General features: G+C 39.3%; 1 protein-coding gene across 3 annotated transcripts; it reads left to right on the top strand.

Moving 5' to 3' along the window:
- Window positions 1–24: 24 nt before the first annotated feature.
- tmem68 (transmembrane protein 68) lies at window positions 25–16,712 on the top strand. Of its 3 annotated transcripts, none has more exons than XM_088311372.1 (9): window positions 27–182; window positions 520–667; window positions 931–1,104; window positions 4,575–4,674; window positions 5,341–5,508; window positions 7,582–7,775; window positions 10,746–10,806; window positions 11,838–11,977; window positions 13,298–16,712. In XM_088311372.1, exons 2-9 carry the CDS (start codon window positions 608–610, stop codon window positions 13,400–13,402), a joined length of 1,002 nt encoding a protein of 333 aa, XP_088167498.1. In that variant the 5' UTR covers window positions 27–182; window positions 520–607; the 3' UTR covers window positions 13,403–16,712. The 3 variants fall into 3 exon arrangements, with proteins under 3 accessions (XP_088167500.1, XP_088167498.1, XP_088167499.1); XM_088311373.1 differs by having other exon boundaries at window positions 136–248; XM_088311374.1 differs by lacking the exon at window positions 931–1,104 and having other exon boundaries at window positions 25–182.
- Window positions 16,713–18,478: the final 1,766 nt, after the last annotated feature.

Genomic DNA, 18,478 nt, shown 5'->3' with positions numbered 1-18,478 from the left:
ATGTTCATGTTCGTATGTTTCACTCAACGGAACATTTTATTGTGGAAAAGATGACACCACCCAGGACCAATTTCTGTGTTACACTCAACGCGTGCTGGACCCGGAATTACAAAGAGGGCATTTGTTAGTTAAATGTCGTTGCATTTCATTCAATGTCTCTACGGACGGAGTATCCTGATATGGTAATCTTATATTAATTTGTTTATGTTTTGTGTTGCTCGCGTGAAGTTAATTTTCGAACGTTATCGGTGAGTTAACATGACCACATCACTGGTTCACCATGTTTTTTGTTGTAATTATAACCCGTAAGATTTAATAAGGAAATATTTTTTGTCTCTCTGCTTTCCTCACCATTCTGCTAAAATACCCCCTTGTAAACATTCAAAATGTATCTGTCAAATGAGACAATGTTATTGTGAAATGTGACGTCAAATCAATGACCTGAAAAGTAATATTTGCATAACTCTCCTAACAACTATTTCTAAATCTCGAATTTTATCATTTCCCCCTCTTCCCTAGTTTGCATGGTTATAGAAGCAGATGCTCGCGAAGCATCATCATCATCATCATTTGAGTAATCCGGAGCCACATCTCCATTGAAGGAACAATGTCAAATGCTGGGAACCAGTCAAGTCTGATGGTAGCAGAGGACACAGTCACCTTCCTAGTAAGACATTACCAACCTCATAATTGGCACAGTCCATATTACGTTATTCCTTGGACTCTTTGCAACCTAAAATCGGAAGTTGACACTCACAGCAATTTTTCAGATTGTGTTGTTTACAGTCTTTGAATTCATGAGCAGAGAGGTGCCAACAAGTCTGTGTTTAGTCTGAACATGTCTATGTATGTAAGACAGTGAGTAACTGTTGTGGTATTTTATTTTGGTTTTGCATGGTGAAACTACTGTATGTCCACCATTGTTCACAGGTTTGTGGCTTTCATGCCTTGGAGGAATGGGTTGGCCTTGGTCAGGTGGAGGACTACCTGAGTGTTTTGGAATACCTATTGTGGGTCTTCACCCCTCTAGCAATTGTCTTTATCCTGCCCTTCCTCATCGTCATCCTCCTTTACCTCTCGATTCTTTTTCTTCATGTCTATAAGGTACGCAAAAACACTGCACTGTTTAAGAGTATTCATTTGAACATGCTTTTTAATTAGTTTCATGCACTGATGTCCAAATTCTTCTCAGTATTCAACCACAGACACCTTTTCATTCTTTCAACGCTTCTCAGTTCTTTCAATAAAAACTTTATTGATTTTGAATGAGATCCAAGCAAGATGAAGTAAGCATAGAGCAAATGTAAGATAAGTCTTTTTAGACTTAGTCTTTCGTCTTTCAAAAAAGGGCTGCAGTAAGTCAAAGTAGGAAAGGAACAACAAAACGGTAATATCAAGCAAGAAGCACACAGTATGTGGTTGATTGATTTTCTTTTTTTTGATTGATTGCTTTATTTGAACATAAAGAAAAGGTAGCTAGAAAATGAAAGACAAAAAAAGTGGCAGTTAAGTTTAGCGTTTGCAACCAAAAAGGAGCAGGATGAGGTTTAAAAAAAAAAAAATAGAATTCTATCCCTTCTTAGTTTTCACTTTTATTAATTATTGTACATGGTAACAAATATAGATGTACCTAAATGACAGACCCAAATAAGTGTCTAGTAAACTACCGCCATCCAATGTGCCCTCTAATTTTATATGAGTCTAAGCATTCACACAAACTCCCTGAGCATTCCATGGACAGTGGTGAGCAACGTCAGACACACACACGACAGCCAAACCAGTATCACACCTGCTTTATGCCTCCCGCACATCTTCACCGTGATCAGCATTAGACGCAGTGTATACATCCTCCCAGCATACATATATGTAGCTCTGCTCACTTCCACAGTTTCTCATTCACTTATAAATGAGTCACAAAGAGGTTAATTCTTTTATTATGTTGAAGTGGTCATAGGTAAGGATGTCCACATGAATTTTGGTGCCAATTGATCACCGTTTTTGGATGTTATTCGCATTGAAATTATTTCCAATGGAGAGTTTGTAATACGTCCACTAATTTCAGTTTTGTGATCAAAAAACATATAAACTCAGCTTGTTGGTGAAAAATGGGCCATCTTGGCTGGAGAGATACTTTAAGTCCGATGCTAAGGAGCAAGCACGTTATTGACAGGGACCATCTTTATTTCTACACCATGTATCCATCTGGAGGTTTTTTTACCAGTTGTGCAACCTCCTTTGTAAAATCTAAACTCATTGCTAGTATTGTACTTCAGCGAGTGGTCGTTTAGTTTAATGAAATGAAGCTACACTTATTCGGCACGCACGCCACACATGCTCGGGTAATTGTGGAAGAACAAAGGCCTTCATGAAAGCACACTGATTATATTCTGGTTGAATTTAAATAAGACTTTTGCAAACATCTGATTTTACTTTGTAAGACAATGATCAACATTTCTGCCTTTTTTCTGACATGTTAATACAATACAATACAATGCTACTTTATTTATATAGCGCATTTCACAATAGCTGGAGCTGTAACAAAGCGCTTTCCATATGAAGTAATATAATTTAGCAGGAGATTTAAAACACAAATTAAAACACATAAACACATTTACGTTAGATACCAGAAGAACAGCAGAACAATGACAAACACATGTTGAGTCGAAAGCTAAAGAATAAATATGTGTCTTGAAATGGGTTTTAAAAGTGGGTTTAAAAGTGAGAGAGGGGTTATCTAACATTCAATGGGAGGTCATTGGGAAGGACTGACAACAGAAAAGGCGCGATCCCCCCTGAGGCTGCGCTTAGTCCTCGGCACCTCCAGCGGCATTTGGTCTGCAGACCTGAGGCAGTGGGCGGGTGCCTAGGGGTGGAGGACCTCAGAAAGTTACGCTGGGGCGAGGCCATTTAAAAAATTTAAGACGGACAGAAGTATCTTAAAGCAAAACACTAAATTATCTCTGTCTGAGTTGGTATAAACCCAGCTTTGACAAGCACTGTTCCCATTGTTGGGTTTATACTTTAAAAGGGAAAAATTGGAAGAAAATGTGATGACTAAACAATCAGCGTGGTTTAGGTGTATCGTGCATCTGTTAACATATCTTCTGTGATGACTCACCAACAAATTTACTTCATGGAAGGCTTTGCTCAATGATTGCAAATGCTAAAATGTCAAAAGTGGCCTGTTGCAATCGTAACAATTATCTAGAGTTTAGCTTCCATTCGCATGAAACGTCCTCAGTAACTCCGCGTCACTCAGATTATTGTTATTATTTTTTTTTTACTGGCAGTATATTTGATGTATCTTTGCTTTATTTTAAAATAACATTTGCCTGAATTCATTAGATGAAAAAAAAACATTCAACATTTACTCTAAAGCTTTACTTTTAAATCAGTCACAGTAGTTGCAAATTCATTTACTGTATTTTTTAGTTAACTTTAGTGCACCTTGTCTGATAATCTTTTTTTTTTTTCTATTCTGTTTTGTGTCATTGGTAGTCTTAGCAGATTTGCTTGTATAGGAAGGTTGCACAGCACACAGTTAAAAAGAAAGTGAACTATTCCTCATTATAGTGAATTGTCCTGTATCATATAAAGAGATAAACTGCCCGCAATGTCTTTTTTTAGGAATTAACAGCTCTTGAAACTAAACACGAGTCTTTGTGGTTTTTGATCACTTCATTGTTTATGTGTGAAAGATTCAAGTGACACTTTTCTCAGTGGCTTTTACGTAACCCATGATTTTGTAGATGGTGGAGGTTTTCCTCACAATGGCACATGGCCCACCTCTCCTCTACATTTTTTGCACATTAGTGATAGTTTCTCACTATGAAATGATTTCCTGTTTATTAATAAAGGTATGATAATTTAAAAAAAGAAATTAATTATGAAATTAAGATGAATATATTAAATGTACGTAGTTGCAGCCTTATATGGCTCTTGACGTAGTATAATTTATTTATGTGTATATGTGTGAATGTATGTATGTCAATGAATTTTGCCCTGATTTTGACTTGGTTTTTGATTTGTCTAGTTTCAAAAATTACATTTTTAAAAAAAAATTTCAAATCAAATGTTATGTTCATTAATGTGGTGGCACAGCCGTTGACTGGTTTAGCATGTCCGCCTGACAGTGCAGAGGTCCAGGGTTCAAATCCGGGCTCCGGTCTTCCTGTATGGAGTTCACATGTTCTCACCATGCCTGCATCTATTTTGTAACACATTCACACGTCACACTTAATTGAACACTCAAAATTGTCCCTAGGTGTGATTGTGAGTATAAATGTTTGTTTGTCTGTGTATGCCCTGCGATTGGCTGGCAACCAGTTCAGCGTGTACCCCACCTACTTCCCAAAGACAGCCGGGATAGGCTACTGCACGCCCGCAACCCTCGTCAGGAGAAGCGTCTTAGATAATGGATGGATGGTATTAGTGTCAATCATATGGGCTAATTAATATGATTGGGATGTTTTAGAGTATGTTGCCTTGTTTGCAGTTTTGTCTCATTGCGGCTGTTGAAGTTTTTATCAACAGTGTTGTTGACCCATTTTGCATCCTTTTTTTTCCTCTAACAGAGGAAGAATCAGTTGAGAGAGGCATATTGCAACAACCTTTGGGATGGCGCCAGAAAGACTCTGGCAACTTTATGGGACGGACATGGCGCTATATGGCACGGTAGGATTAAATTGGGTGGAATCTTACTCAATTAGGGCATGACAATGCTTCCCTCCTCCTTTATTTTTCAAAAAAATATATACTACTTTTATATACAGTATAGTAGCAACCCTTAGTTGAATTTCATGAATTGGCGTCAGAGTTGTACAAATTCTTATTGCATTTGCATGTGTTTAGATAAGCAAGGCTGGGGTTGGGATTTGTGCATTTAGTCAGCAGAAGTGGGAGCATTTGCACAGCTGTTTTTTCCCTCATCATTGAGTTATTTTCATTTTTTACATTAGCGTGCACAGAAATTTGCGGAAAAACATCAATGATATTAATCGACAATTATCTGTGCATTGACTACAAAACATTTGAAGTTGGTTAATTTGTACTGTGTAGTCAATTTGAGTTGAATATTATCAGGTTATGCATGTAGTACTTGGAACTTGACATCCCAAAATGAGTTACTATGTTTAACAATATCTGAGTAATGTCTTTTTTAAGTACCTCATGCAATCTAGAACGTGTCAGGAAGAGAGATTTTGTTAAATAACCATATAACCACAGAATAAGACTCAGAATAAATCACAAATTCAGGAATGTTGCTGTAATGTAGTGTGATTAATTCTTTGTTTTCAGCCTTTGTTAACTTGTGCCATGTGTAATTTTCCTTCACGCCAGGCTATGAGATCCATGGAATGGACAAGATACCTGACAAAGGACCGGCACTAATAGTGTACTATCATGGAGCCATTCCGATTGATTACTACTACTTCCTAGCCAATGTCATTATCCAGAAAGGACGAACTTGCCACTCTGTAGCAGACCACTTCCTTTTCAAAATACCAGGTATGTGCTATTTCTGACAGATGCAAAGTTTACAAGAGTAACGCTGACTATTAAGTTATAATTTAAAGCATTTGGCTTTTCATTTTTACATTTTAATGTCTTTAACATAGTGGACAACTGCTTTCTCCAATCTTATCAGAATCCTGTTTATTATCAGTGACAACTCGATTATATACGTGTCTGTATTTTTTCTGTTTGGCCACTTAAAACATTATTTGAGTCTCTATATTATTTCAGCCAATGCATTTCAGTCCATATTGTATGGACACAAAACATAATCAAGGCTTGAAAGTGCTTTTGCATCAGAGATCGCAAGTCTAAATTTGCATTTTGCACCTCAATCAAACGTATTGAAATGCAAAACTGCGAATGGGATTTTATGTGGCAAAACGCAGAGCTGCCTAATGTTACGGAAATAATCACTGAACGTTAACTTGTTACGCTCGTAACGTGATGTGATTGTTCCAAATATTTAAGAAAAACATCATCAGACTGGCCACCGCTACCAAGAGCTTTACTGCTCCCTCTTTGTGGGGCTTGGGAGGCGTGGAGCACAGCAGCCCCAGTGGGTCCCTCATAACCGATGGGGGGAGAGAAGAGCCTGTCTTTTCGCTGAACGGTAGCGTATTGCCGCGACGTACGTATGTGTCGATGGTCAGTGTTGTGAAATTCTCATTAGTTCTTGCGGCTACTAGCTGCCTTATTCATCAATTCACAAGCAATTGACCACACTTTGGGTATGTCAGACGGCTTGTCATGTCTCTGGCTCAGGGCAGGCCTGTAGCTTGTCATTTGGGGTCCAAGGTAAACAGCAGTGATCTGTGCTTGTCACGTATTATCCATAACACACACCATGTTAAAAAATAAGGGTGTCCAAATGTGCTCTTGGCACCAGGACACCTTAAGCTGCAGTTTGATGATTTACGTGGTCGTGTCATTAGATTTTGCGGTTCACCATTAACACTATGTATAGTGGCGATGTGACATTGCTGATCTTGACCCTGTGAGATGGGGAGAATGCTTTGAAGACGTCCTCAATTCCACCAACACACCTTCCTTTGGCAACACAGAGTACAGAGACGCTGAAGTGGGCTCTCCTATCTCTGGGGTTGAAGTCACAGAGGTGGTAAAAAAGCTCCTCAGTAGCAAAGCCATGTGGATGATATCCGCCCAGAGTTCCTAAAGGAAACATTGCATGGACATTCGGGACAGTGCCTCTGGATTGGTAGACTGGTTTTGATGGTCCCTCTTTTTATGAAGGCAGGTGTGTTCCAACTACAGAAGGATCACACTCCACAGCCTCCCTGTTAAGGTCTGTTCAGGGGTGCCTGAGAGGAAGGGTCCAGGAGGTCAAGTATCAGATTCAGGATTCTGTGTGTTTTTTGTATCCCAGCTGTGATGCAGCTCTACAATCTCTGCAGGGTCCTCGAGTGTGCATGGGTGTTTGCTCAACCAGTCTACATGTACCCAGGACGATCTTGTGGAAGGTTATCCGAGATTATGGTGTATTGGGCGCCCTAGTACAGGCTGAACTAGGGTTCAGGCTGTCCAGGTGTTGATCTACATTCCTAACCTCATCTATAGTCATGGGCTATGGGTCATGACCAAAAGAATAAGATCCCTAATACAAGCGGCAGAAATTAGTTTCCTTTGCAGGGTGTCGTCTGAGCTCTCCTTTGGAGAATAAATGAGAAGCTCGGTCATCCGGGAGGGGCTCAGAGGCTAGTCGCTGCTCCTCCGCATTGAGAGGAACCAGATTAGGTGGCTTGGGCATCTTGTTAAGATCCCACCTGCATGCCTCCCTGGTGAGGTCATCTGGGCATTTCTCAGTGGTAGAGAATGACGCAAGACATGCTGGGGAGACCATGTCTCTTAGCTGGCTTGCGAAAGCCTCTAGATCCCTCAGGACGATCGGGACAAAGAGGAAAGTGTGATCTTCTCTGCTTATGCTACTGCCCCCGCTACCTGACCTCAGATAAGCGGAAGTGAATAATGTCTTTGTTGATGTCTTATTTAATATCTTGTTTTCCTTTTTTTTGCCTTCAATTATTTCTTTCTTTTTGGTTCTTGCAGGGTTCAAATTACTGTTGGAGGTGTTCAGTGTGATTCATGGTCCCCAGGAGGAGTGTGTCCAGGCACTGAAGAGCGGTCACCTGTTGGGGATCTCTCCAGGAGGTGTGAGGGAGGCTCTGTTCAGTGATGAAACTTACCCTCTTCTCTGGGGCAAACGCAAAGGCTTTGCGCAGGTTGCCATCGACTCTAAAGTGGTGGGTAATATTCTCAAATGTCCATTTGTATATTTCTTTTAGTTTTAAATATGTTTCACTCAGGCTAGGTTCATAGTTACAAAAAGAACCTTGCAAACAAATTTGGGTATTTGCTGTGAACTATTCTTTGTGAGCAACATCACGCTTTGGTGGTGGAAGTCGATTTTCATAAACAGATACTGAAGCAAGACTTTATTGATTTTCACAAGATGCAATCTCCGCACGCAAAGGTATTTTTTAGCAGAACTCTGCCTACAGTCTGTCCGGCAAGGGGATGAGCGCTTCAGCCGGATAATGTCGCGGTCAAAATAGTTTGGAAGCACCTGAGCTTCTCAGTCGGTCAATGTTATTGACAATTTTTCCATTTTTGGCAATGTCATCATCTTTTCCAATGCATTGGGATTTATCTTATAAGAACAGTCAGTTGATCTTAACATTGGCACTTGATGTTCTGAAAAAAAAGATATACTGAATACGTTTGCATGAAAAAAAATGAAATCAGTATTAAAATCACCCCCCTCCTCTAAAAGACTCTGTAGTGATTTAAGGGCTTTTTATGTGATGAATTTTGCAACAAATTGGCACGCCCCCTTTGGAGCTCAACTTGTTAATTTTTCCTGTCTCACCTGTCTACGTCACAGCAGGGAGGCAAGCGAGGTAATATTGCTCTGTCATTTCTGTTGTCTAAAACGGCGACCGATCGCCACCAAAATGCAAATTCGCATTTCTACTCTTGTCCGCTTCTACCTTTGAAAGTATGATAGTGTTCTGCAAAATAGTTTGGATTTATGGACATCAAACGTGAGCTCATGTGATCACTTCCACAAACTAAAAAATAAAAAAAGTAAGTCAAGCTCACGCTTGTGGCTGAAATTGTAATATATGACGACCTATGAACAATTAACCGTACAAAAAGCCTCCCGCAATCTTTGTTAAATAAATCAGACAAGACATGAGGGGAGCTGCATGACAGCTGCTCATTTCCTCGATCTCTTTTAAATCAGCCAAGGAAAGGCTCATTGTTATTTATTTATTTATTTTTTTCAGTGGTTGAAGTGGGCCCAAGTGGAGATGTCCACATACATTTTGGGGCTGGTTAGTCCTGTTATTAGCGAAGTATTTATAATGACTTTGAATGGACACATTTTGATCGGTACCTGCTGTGACTCCCACCAAGACTTGGAGGGCAGGGAAGGGGCGTGACCATAATCCTCGTTACCAGGAGGCATTTTTAAACGCCTTAGTTTTTTTAAAAATTGTTTTCTCCGAAACAAATTGATGAAATAGAAAATACAGGCTAAGTGCGTAAGGATACATAAAATTGACCTTATTATTGAAAAATGGACCATCCTGGCTGGATGATCCCCTTAATAAGCCGGGAATCAAATTACTGACTGGCGACGTTGTCCAAAGTGTGCGTCATGGGACGCCACATTCCCAAACCCAAAGGCCATGTTTATGTGCAACAGCAGAAAAGATATGATTCTGTCTCCACTTCGAAGGACCAACAAGCACACAATGAAAATCAATCCCTCACACCCCTCCCTCCGAAACAGATTGTCTCATTGGCCCAAACCTCTGGGCCCCAACAACCCTGGGCTGTACATCGTCCCCAAACTCCCTCCCAAATTTCACAGACAAGACCTTGCCAATATTGGAATTTAACTGACACCACTTCCATCCCTCATGTTCTCGCGTCTTAAAACTGATCCCCATTCACACCCACCCCGAGATGAACCAAACGTCTGACTCCACCAACCTGCCGATCTCCGTCTTTGCTCTTTGAATAAACTTAACTCCAGTCCGGTATGATGTGTTCTGGGTCCAGACTGCATATGCGCTACAATCAAAGTTTGTCCCCAGAATAAGTCAGGACCCAACAAAGCTAGCGAAGCTTGCGGTATTCCTAAGATTACAAGTGGCAGAAAGTCAGCTAAAGACCTGAGATGTAAGTCTCGAGTCACTAACTGAGTTAGGATAACTTGTCAACGTCTGAGCATCCAGTGTCTTCCGTTAATGCTCTAATATTAGCTCTTTTTAATATTCGATCACTAGTTAACAAAGTACTATTGACAAATGACATCATATCCTTAGCAATGCACGGCTAACAGAAGGTTACAAACCTCTATTATGACTTGGGCAACACCAGGGAATTTTAGATTGACAAATGTCGCAGTGTCAGAATATGCGGCGGAGTTGTGACCATTTTGAAATCATTATTTCAGTGTAAAGAAATTTTATTGCCTGATTTTAATTGAGTTGAAGATCTCTCAAAAGATTGTTGTAATCATCTATTGACGAATGCTGTCAGTAATCTTCTACTTTTCTATTAATCACTGAATAGGACTTCGGTCAGTTAGTGGAGCCCAGAGTTCAAAGTAGACATGGTGAAGCTGCATTTAGCAATTACGCTGCAGACAAATGGAATAAGCTCCCAACAGAAACAAAGTCTGCCCGAATGCAAATGCTTTTAAATCCTGGGTAAAAACTCTGCTATTTTCTCAAACCTTTGATTAAGGTCCTCTAAACAATTTTAATTTATTTTTAAATATTTTAGTAACCCACTTTTATTTCTTTACTTTACTTTGAAATGTTTTTAATGTTTTATGTTAAATGTTGTCAAGGTACGTTTTAGTAATTTTTGTAAGTGACTTTCATTTTTTTTTTGCTTTGCTTCTGACTGTTGTTAACAGTTGTTTGTAATTGCTTGTAGGTATTGTCTTTGCTTGTGTGAAGCACATTGAGTTGCGTTGTGCATGAAATGTGCTCTATAAATAAAATTGTCTTGCCTTGCCCTTGCCAACGTTTTAAGCCGGATGCCCTTCCTGAAGCAACCCTGTGCATATATACCCGGGCTTGGGACCGGCCTATAGTTAGCACTCGCTTGCTTGCCATAGGGCTGCATGAAAGTTGCACAGTGATGTATTATGATCAGATTTCAGCTTCTTCCACCCATACTTTCTGTTTCAGGCCATAATTCCAATGTTTACGCAAAATGTCAGAGAAGGCTTCAGATCTTTGGGAACACTGAGTAAGTGATGAAGTGTTTGGCTAGAATTATTTAACAATCTTTTTGATTCATCATCAAACATTTATTTCACGTCTGTTCACCAGCAGCCATATCACGAGCAGCTGAAGAGAGCAAACATCCACTGGGCAATTATTTGGATCAAACTTCTGTATGCTATGTAAAGTACTGAAAGTAGTCAAAATGTGGGCAGCATAGTTGACTAAAAAATGTCACCTGTAGAACTTAACCGCATTATTATTTATGTAAAATAATGCACAAAAAAGTATGTACTGTAGGCTTGTTGTCAAACTTCAAATTTTCCATTTTCACGTCATACATGTTTGTTTTTTGTTTCCATTTGGGGCTACACAATTGTACTTTATTGGTTAAGTGGAGTTTTTGTTATTAGAGCGACCGTTTTGAAAAATAATCTGTTTACAATTTTTTTCCTCAATGTGTCCATTGCGATTTCACATACCCTTTTTTAAGGTCCTCTTCCTGTATATTATTTTTTAAGAAACAAGCAATAAATTTATCTGTATTACAACAATATCGATTTATGAAACATAACTGTTTTGGTCTTATAGGTTAGTCTTATTCTAAAATTAAGGCCAATGAACCGTGAATGAATATGACGGCGAGTTTATTTCACTTTGGCGGCTTCAGAAAATCTACCAAACAAGCGGCATAAACATTAATCAGTAAGTCATAAATCAGACTACAACAATAATGTAAACACATCTGTGGCTTAATCACTTCAGCCCATTACATTTATTGACATAATAGTATTGAAACTTGTGGACCACACCTCTTGAGCTAAAAAAAAAAACGTCTATAAACGAATTAAATAGAATGAAGCAGTTTTTTTCCCCTTGATTGCATTTGAAATTTGAGAATTGCACTTTACTACATTGCAATGTTGATTTTAATTTGATTAATTGTTCATACCTAATTTCAATTGCCATTATTGAATAATTAACTGTGGTAAATATTATTATTTTGTTAATCACAACAGACATCAATGTTCTAATTCTCCATGTCTTACTGGCCAGGATTTTTCCGTTGGATGTATGAGACATTTCGTCTTCCGATAGCTCCTGTTTATGGTGGATTCCCAGTGAAGTTCCGGACATTCCTTGGCGATCCAATCCCCTATGACCCAAATGTATCTGCTTCAGAGCTGGCAGAAAAAGTAAGCACACAACTGTTTTAAATCTCTAACTAGCTGGGAGAAGGCAAAGTGCATTGCTGTGGAGAGACAATGCTGTCTGGAATTGGCACACAAATTTTATGTAATAGATTGTCTGGCGTGAGTGTGCCTAAATATTGTTCCAAATGTGAATTACAGTGGTGCCTCGAGATACAAGTTTAATTTGTACCACGCTCATTACTCAAACGAGTAATTTCGTAAATCATATTTTCCCATTGAAATGACAGGAAATATTATGAATGCATTCCAGCCTAACCAACAAAAACGGCAAAAAAGATTGTAATTTGTATTTTAATGAGTAGAAACAGCTCTGCATAATAATTTACTTCATGAAAGTGTACAATTATGACATAATTACGTTGAATTTAAAAGAATGAAAGTGTTTGTCACATTCCATCAAGCAAATGCTGCACCTTGGCCACACGGGCACAGTACTGTATAAAATAAATTTTTTATGATTTATCTTTTATGAGTTCGAGACAGGTCAGACCCAGCTGCATTATGATTGGGTGCAGCATGCAGTCCTTGCCTGGATGCATCAGCCAATTGTATTGCAGCGGGAGCATGACCTGTCTAGAAGAACTCAAGAGGGATTTAAAATAACTCCTCAAGTACTCGCTCTTTGATATTGAAAATGGATGGCTGGATTATAAACTGCTTTATGAGTGTTTGCAAAATTGGCGCATCAGACATCGCTACTGACCGTTACCTTAGAACCCAGCTAAGCGGGACATTGTCATGTGTGTCACACCTAGAAGCCGAGGAAAATCATAGATTGACTTTGATCCACTGCTTATTCCTAACAGCTCTTTTCACAAAGAGCAGTGACTCAGAAAGCACAGCTTTGATAGGAGCTTTGGGTGTCAGAAAACACTAAAGATTTCTCTTTCAAAAATAATCTCTTGTTCAGCAAATGTAACAGCATTGAATGTTTTGTGACAAAAGAAAAACAAAAATGCAACTGCACATTACAACAAAAGAAACTCAATCTCCAGTTCCATTGCTGGCTGCAGCCAAGTAATGCACTCAATTTTACCGTAATGGCCTCAAAGATAGCATTCATGAACAATAAGTGTCACACGATTGTCCAAATTAGTCTTCCTTAAATAGACACCATAACATTCTGTTAGTCACCATCACGACTGTTCATTTTGATCCTTTTCATGGATTGAATACTAAAATCCTAAACTGTATTTCAGATCACGCTGAATGTCAATAAATCAGAGTTCCATGCACATATGGTAATGATGAGTTGTGTTGAGACGTAATTTCTTTTCTTTTTTTTTATCCGTTTCCCTGCAGGTAAAACAGGCAGTGCAGTCCCTAATAGACAAACACCAACAGATCCCAGGAAATGTTCTAAGAGCCCTTCTGGAGAGATTCCGCACCAACTACAAAGCTGAATAGCAGCACCATACACAAACTATCCAATCGATGAGCAGAACAGACATTGAAGGCGTGCGTTTGAAAAAGCAGGCAAGGCTGGGAAAGTGCATTTGACTCCAGGAGGATGACGTCAAAGCTGAAATCTTGAAGTTTGGATTTGATGGATCCTTAGTGACGCAAATCCTGGAACATTTCTTACACACTTTTTGGACTTGAGAAAAGCTGCTACGTGCGCTGTTTCAAGTGCCAAAGACAGACAACTGGTTCCCTCTCCATACATGTTATATGGCTTACAAAGATTATGTGCGTTGATTTTCAAAAAGTCACTGTGTGCATTCACTCGCTTTCTACATATTACCAAACCTAGACGTCGCAAAGGGTCCTGAACTTTTTTTTTTATTTTGAGAGAGAGAGACGATGGAAGCAAATGTTTAACTTCCCTTAGCCATGTTATACTTAATGTGCAAAAACTTTGATTTGCGCTACTCTTAATATGCCTTTGTAAAGGTTGTAGCACAGGATACTTATCAGGCTTCTTCACAATTTGCTGATGAGCTGATTATTTGAATCAGGTGAGTTGCAGCCGGGAGAGATTGAAAGCATGCAGGAAAGCGGCCCTCCTGCACTGGAGTTTGACACCCCTGTTTTAGAGAGTTACGATAAAGTCTTAATATTTATGATCCCACGGGATGGGATTCAACTTTACCTTTAAAAAGATTAAAAGTTCACGGGAGCAATTGGAAGTGGCATTATCCAGTAGGTAGGCCTGCCACAATTATTGCTATATTGATTTATTCCTCCATGAGGAAAAAATGGACACGATATATTTTTCAGACTCGATAAATGGGAATTGACATGCATGTTTGTTTACAGACGTGACCACTATTCAGTCGCAGTGCCTTACTGGCGCTTCTGCCAGTCAACTTGCTTGCTTCTGTGCAAGTATGTTTATTCACATGCATGCGTTCACATTAGGGGTGAGGTGGAACAGCTTTTGAAACCCGTTTAAACAGTTTGGTTTGACTGTTTACGTTTGGTTCGCTTGGATTTATTAATGATGCGGAGCAGTCAGTAGTGCTAAAAAGCAAGTAGCGCTAATGCCAGATGATGCTAACAGATATCATCTACACTGCTCTTTTTGCTTGTTTATGCACGATGGGTGCTGTGAACATTTGTTACGTCGGCCGGCAGCTTAAAGAGATTGGCAACCGGCACCGGATATCCATTTTAGGTGCCACAATTATTGAATCTGGTCTCCAATGCTGCTGTTGAGCCAATGTACATATTTTTCATTACAGAAATCTCATGTTAATCAAAATATAAAAAAGTATGAATATGTATTTAAATCTTGTCTACTGTCAATTTAGGCACAAATGTACTGAAATGCACTTGAAAAGGATTACGTCAATTATTTTTGCAACATCACTAAAGCAGTGGTATTTCAAAACAAACAAAAACAACAACAATGCTATCGTAAAATATATCGTCCAGAAAAATTAGTTATCGTGACTGGCCTGGCTAGTACTGATAAAGAAAAAAAAAACTCGGAAAGCCCATGAGGAAGAGGGAGAAACTGTTCAATAAATAAGTGAAATGTAACTTTATTTTTTTTGTTTTAAATTATTTAATTTTTTTATGTAGCTACCTTCCAAATTGGAAACTGTGGGAGTCATCTGAACAAGAGCAGAATGCACATGGGAGTCTTTTTCACTGGGACAGGACTGTATTTTTTATTGTATTTTTTTTTTTTTTTTTTTACTATGGTCCAGGACGGTACAGGATTTTCTTTTTCTGTGGCAGTGGAATGGGACGGGCGTGAAATTCCACTCCTGTGTCATGCGCTATTGGTCACATTTATGTTACAATAATGTAATTGAAGAAATATTTTTTTAATATTTGACCAATTCTGGCTAAAAGTTTGTATGGCTATATGTTTTTTTTTTGGTATGCATAATTTAATTTAAAGACCATGAATTGAAAAGTGGAAAATATCAAGACTACTTTCTTGACATAATTATACTATGTAGAAGATTTATATAGTTTATTTTATTCTTACTTGGAAATCCACAGGTCGGCTGTACTTGTTTTTTTTTTTTTTAATACAATAATGTTACTCATGTAAAATGCAGTTTTCAGAATCAGTCATCCATCTATACACATCCGTCCATTTTTCATACCGCTTACATATTGCAGACGATTATTTTTATCTTACACCTTTGTCACTGTCGTCTTAATTTATTTGCAAATTGCACTTGTTCATGCCAATATACTATTGTCTTGAACCTTTGAAACTGACAAAGTGAGTTTTAAAGGGAATGACATTTTAATGGGATTCTACTGTCCTTTTTTTTTTTTTTTCCAAGCAACCATATTTAAGAGAAAGTTACAACGTGCTGTTCTGGTCACATTTTTAAAGATGCATTCAAGGGCCATCAGATTTTTTTTCCCTTGTTGAGATTTAGTTTGAATTTCCATATTATTGCTCGACTTTTGGGAACAACTTGGCATTCACCTTCAATGCTCATAATCTGTGTCCCTGCATATAACATATTGAATTGGTTCTCTCTGTTGCTACACAAATGCACAATTTCCAAGGTGTATGTTGCATAACAACAGAATCTGATCTTAAAAGAATACTTAACTAATTTTACAATTTTCTGCAGTAAAATGTTGATATTTAGTCTAAAATGAATTTGAGTCCTTCAATATTTTTCATATTTTAGAAACCCCTTTTGCCACTTGCTGTGACTGAAAATGACATCACATGTGTTGAGGGCTCAGGTAACAACCAATCACCTAACATTCACAAGCTGATTAGTAAAGTATCCCTTTGATCAAATCATTCCTGAAACCTTGGGTGCTTTGAAGTGTTTTAAAAGGTGCAGTACATATTTTTCCCTTTTTTATGGTGCACATTGTGGTTGGAGATGCAGTATAATTTATTACTTTTCTGTGCATGTAAACGTACACACTTGCATGTTTGTGCTAATTGTACTGTTTTCTCCTCAACCCTTGTGACATCAATGTTGAAGAATCTTGAGCAAGATGTTGAACCCTAATTTTCTCCCACCTGGCAGCAGCGTGTGTGTGAATGGGTGAATTGGAGGCTTTGTAAAGCGCTTTGGGCACAATATGGTAGAAATAAAGCGCTATATAAGTTTTCCATTTACCATTTTTTTAATTATTGTAAATTTGTTGTTTAACGGATTGTCTTGTATCAGTGCCCTGGCTGCTTTTATATGTATATGTGGTGTTGTGTATTTACCTGATTTCAAATGAGACAATCTAAATAGGGCACTTTTAAATTTCAATAAATCTATTTTTTAAGAGGTTTTGTTTTCCCCATTTGATGAAAAAGTTTTTTTTCTTTGTTTCAGTGGGTGCCATCTCTTTTGTCTTTACTAATACACATTTTTGCATTAGTCATCATTTAAGACTTGTTTGGTCTGTGTTTGGATATAAAATAACTACACACTCAAAATGGCAGGTCTTAGTGGGTTTAAAAATGAGATCAACTTCATCTATCCGTTTGTTTACTTCCGCTTATGCAAACAGACTCCATACATGTCGTGTCGGGTTGCGGGCCAGCAGCTTTAGCCGAGACGCCCAGACTTCCTTTTCCCTAGCCACTTCATACAGCTCTTCCGGGGCGAGATCCAAAGGCGTTCCCAGGCCTGCCAGGAGAATGTGTCTCTTCAGTGTGTCCTGGGTCTTCCCTGGTGTTTCTTCCCGGTGGTACGGGCCGGGAAAGCCACGCCAGGGAGGCATCCCCACCACATCCTAGTCAAATACCCGAGCCACCTCATCCCGCTCCTCTCATTGTGAAGGAGCAGCGACTCGACTCAGAGATGCCCCCGGTTAACCGATCTCACCCTATCTTGCAAAGGAAACTCAGTTCGGGCATTTGTATTTGGGATCTTGTTCCATTTTTTTTGGGGGGGGGGCATGAACCATAGCTTTTTATCATAAGTGATGGTGTAGACCAGTAAATTGAGAGCTTCACATTTTGGCTCAGCTCCTTCTTCACCACGACAGATGCATACGAAGTTTGCATCAGTGCAGATGCTGCGCTGATCTGCCTGTCACTCTCCCGTTGCATTCTTCCGTCACTCATAAAAAAGATTCAAATTCTATGACACTTTAACTTCTCCACTTAGGGCAGGATATCATCCCTGAAAGCATCTCAGCTCAAATCCCATCCACACCACGATAAGGTGACGACTCATGGAGGGGCATTTCAAAATTCACCATTAAAGATTTTCTAAAAAAAAAAAAGAAAACTTGATAAAAGTCATGCTATTTGTAAATTGTACCATCACATACACTTGTTGAACAATTAATCTAGACTTTCGTGCCATGAGGAAGCACTGTGATGAGTATGGTGAGTTTAAATTAAGGACCAAATATCAGAATGCTGACAGTTCTTACACACTGCAAACGATGCTCTAACGTTATTCTGAGCTATTTTGGGAAACTTGGTTACTATTCAGCTCAAGCTAATAAAATGAGGGCTGGGATAACCCATTTTATTGCCAAGGGATTACATATTTATAGCATAGTTGAGTGTGAAGGATTTCAAGACTTGGCTATCCATCCATCTTCTGTACCGCTTCTCCTCACTAGGGTCGCGGGGGGTGCTGGAGCCTATCCCAGCTATCGTCGGGCAGTAGGCGGGGGACACCCTGAACTGGTTGCCAGCCAATTGCAGGGCACACAGAGACGAACAACCATCCGCGCTCACACTCATACCTAGGGGCAATTTAGAGTGTCCAATCAGCCTGCCATGCATGTTTTTGGAATGTGGGAGGAAACCGGAGTACTCGGAGGAAACCCACGCAAGCACGGGGAGAACATGCAAACTCCACACAGGATGGCCAAAGGGATCGAACCCACGCCCGATGATGTCTCTCACTGTGAGGTCGTCGTGCTAACCAGTCGGCCACCGTGCCGCCCTTTTTTTTTAACTGTGCCATAGAGATTACTCGTAGCAAAGAATGTCTAGCTTGATCACAGTCCTCAATAAATGTTTTGAGTCCTTTTAATAGGACAATTGTCTTTCCCCAGTTACTGATGTAGCTGGCACTGGTGCTGGGCGAT

This window comes from Idiotropiscis lumnitzeri, chromosome 12 (assembly GCF_059441095.1).
Source record: "Idiotropiscis lumnitzeri isolate Australia: NSW breed Sydney's pygmy pipehorse chromosome 12, RoL_Ilum_1.0, whole genome shotgun sequence".
NCBI classification, from domain to species: Eukaryota; Metazoa; Chordata; class Actinopteri; order Syngnathiformes; family Syngnathidae; genus Idiotropiscis; species Idiotropiscis lumnitzeri.
The sequence above is the reverse complement of the archived record's forward strand: the minus strand, read 5'-3'. Positions and strand labels throughout refer to the sequence as shown.

Coding starts and splice junctions, on each gene's coding strand:
- tmem68 (XM_088311372.1), top strand. CDS start 608: ATGTCAAATGCTGGGAACCAGTCAAGTCTGATGGTAGCAGAGGACACA. Junction 668..930: donor AGGACACAGTCACCTTCCTA/GTAAGACATTAC, acceptor CATTGTTCACAG/GTTTGTGGCTTTCATGCCTT. Junction 5,509..7,581: donor CTTCCTTTTCAAAATACCAG/GTATGTGCTATT, acceptor TGGTTCTTGCAG/GGTTCAAATTACTGTTGGAG.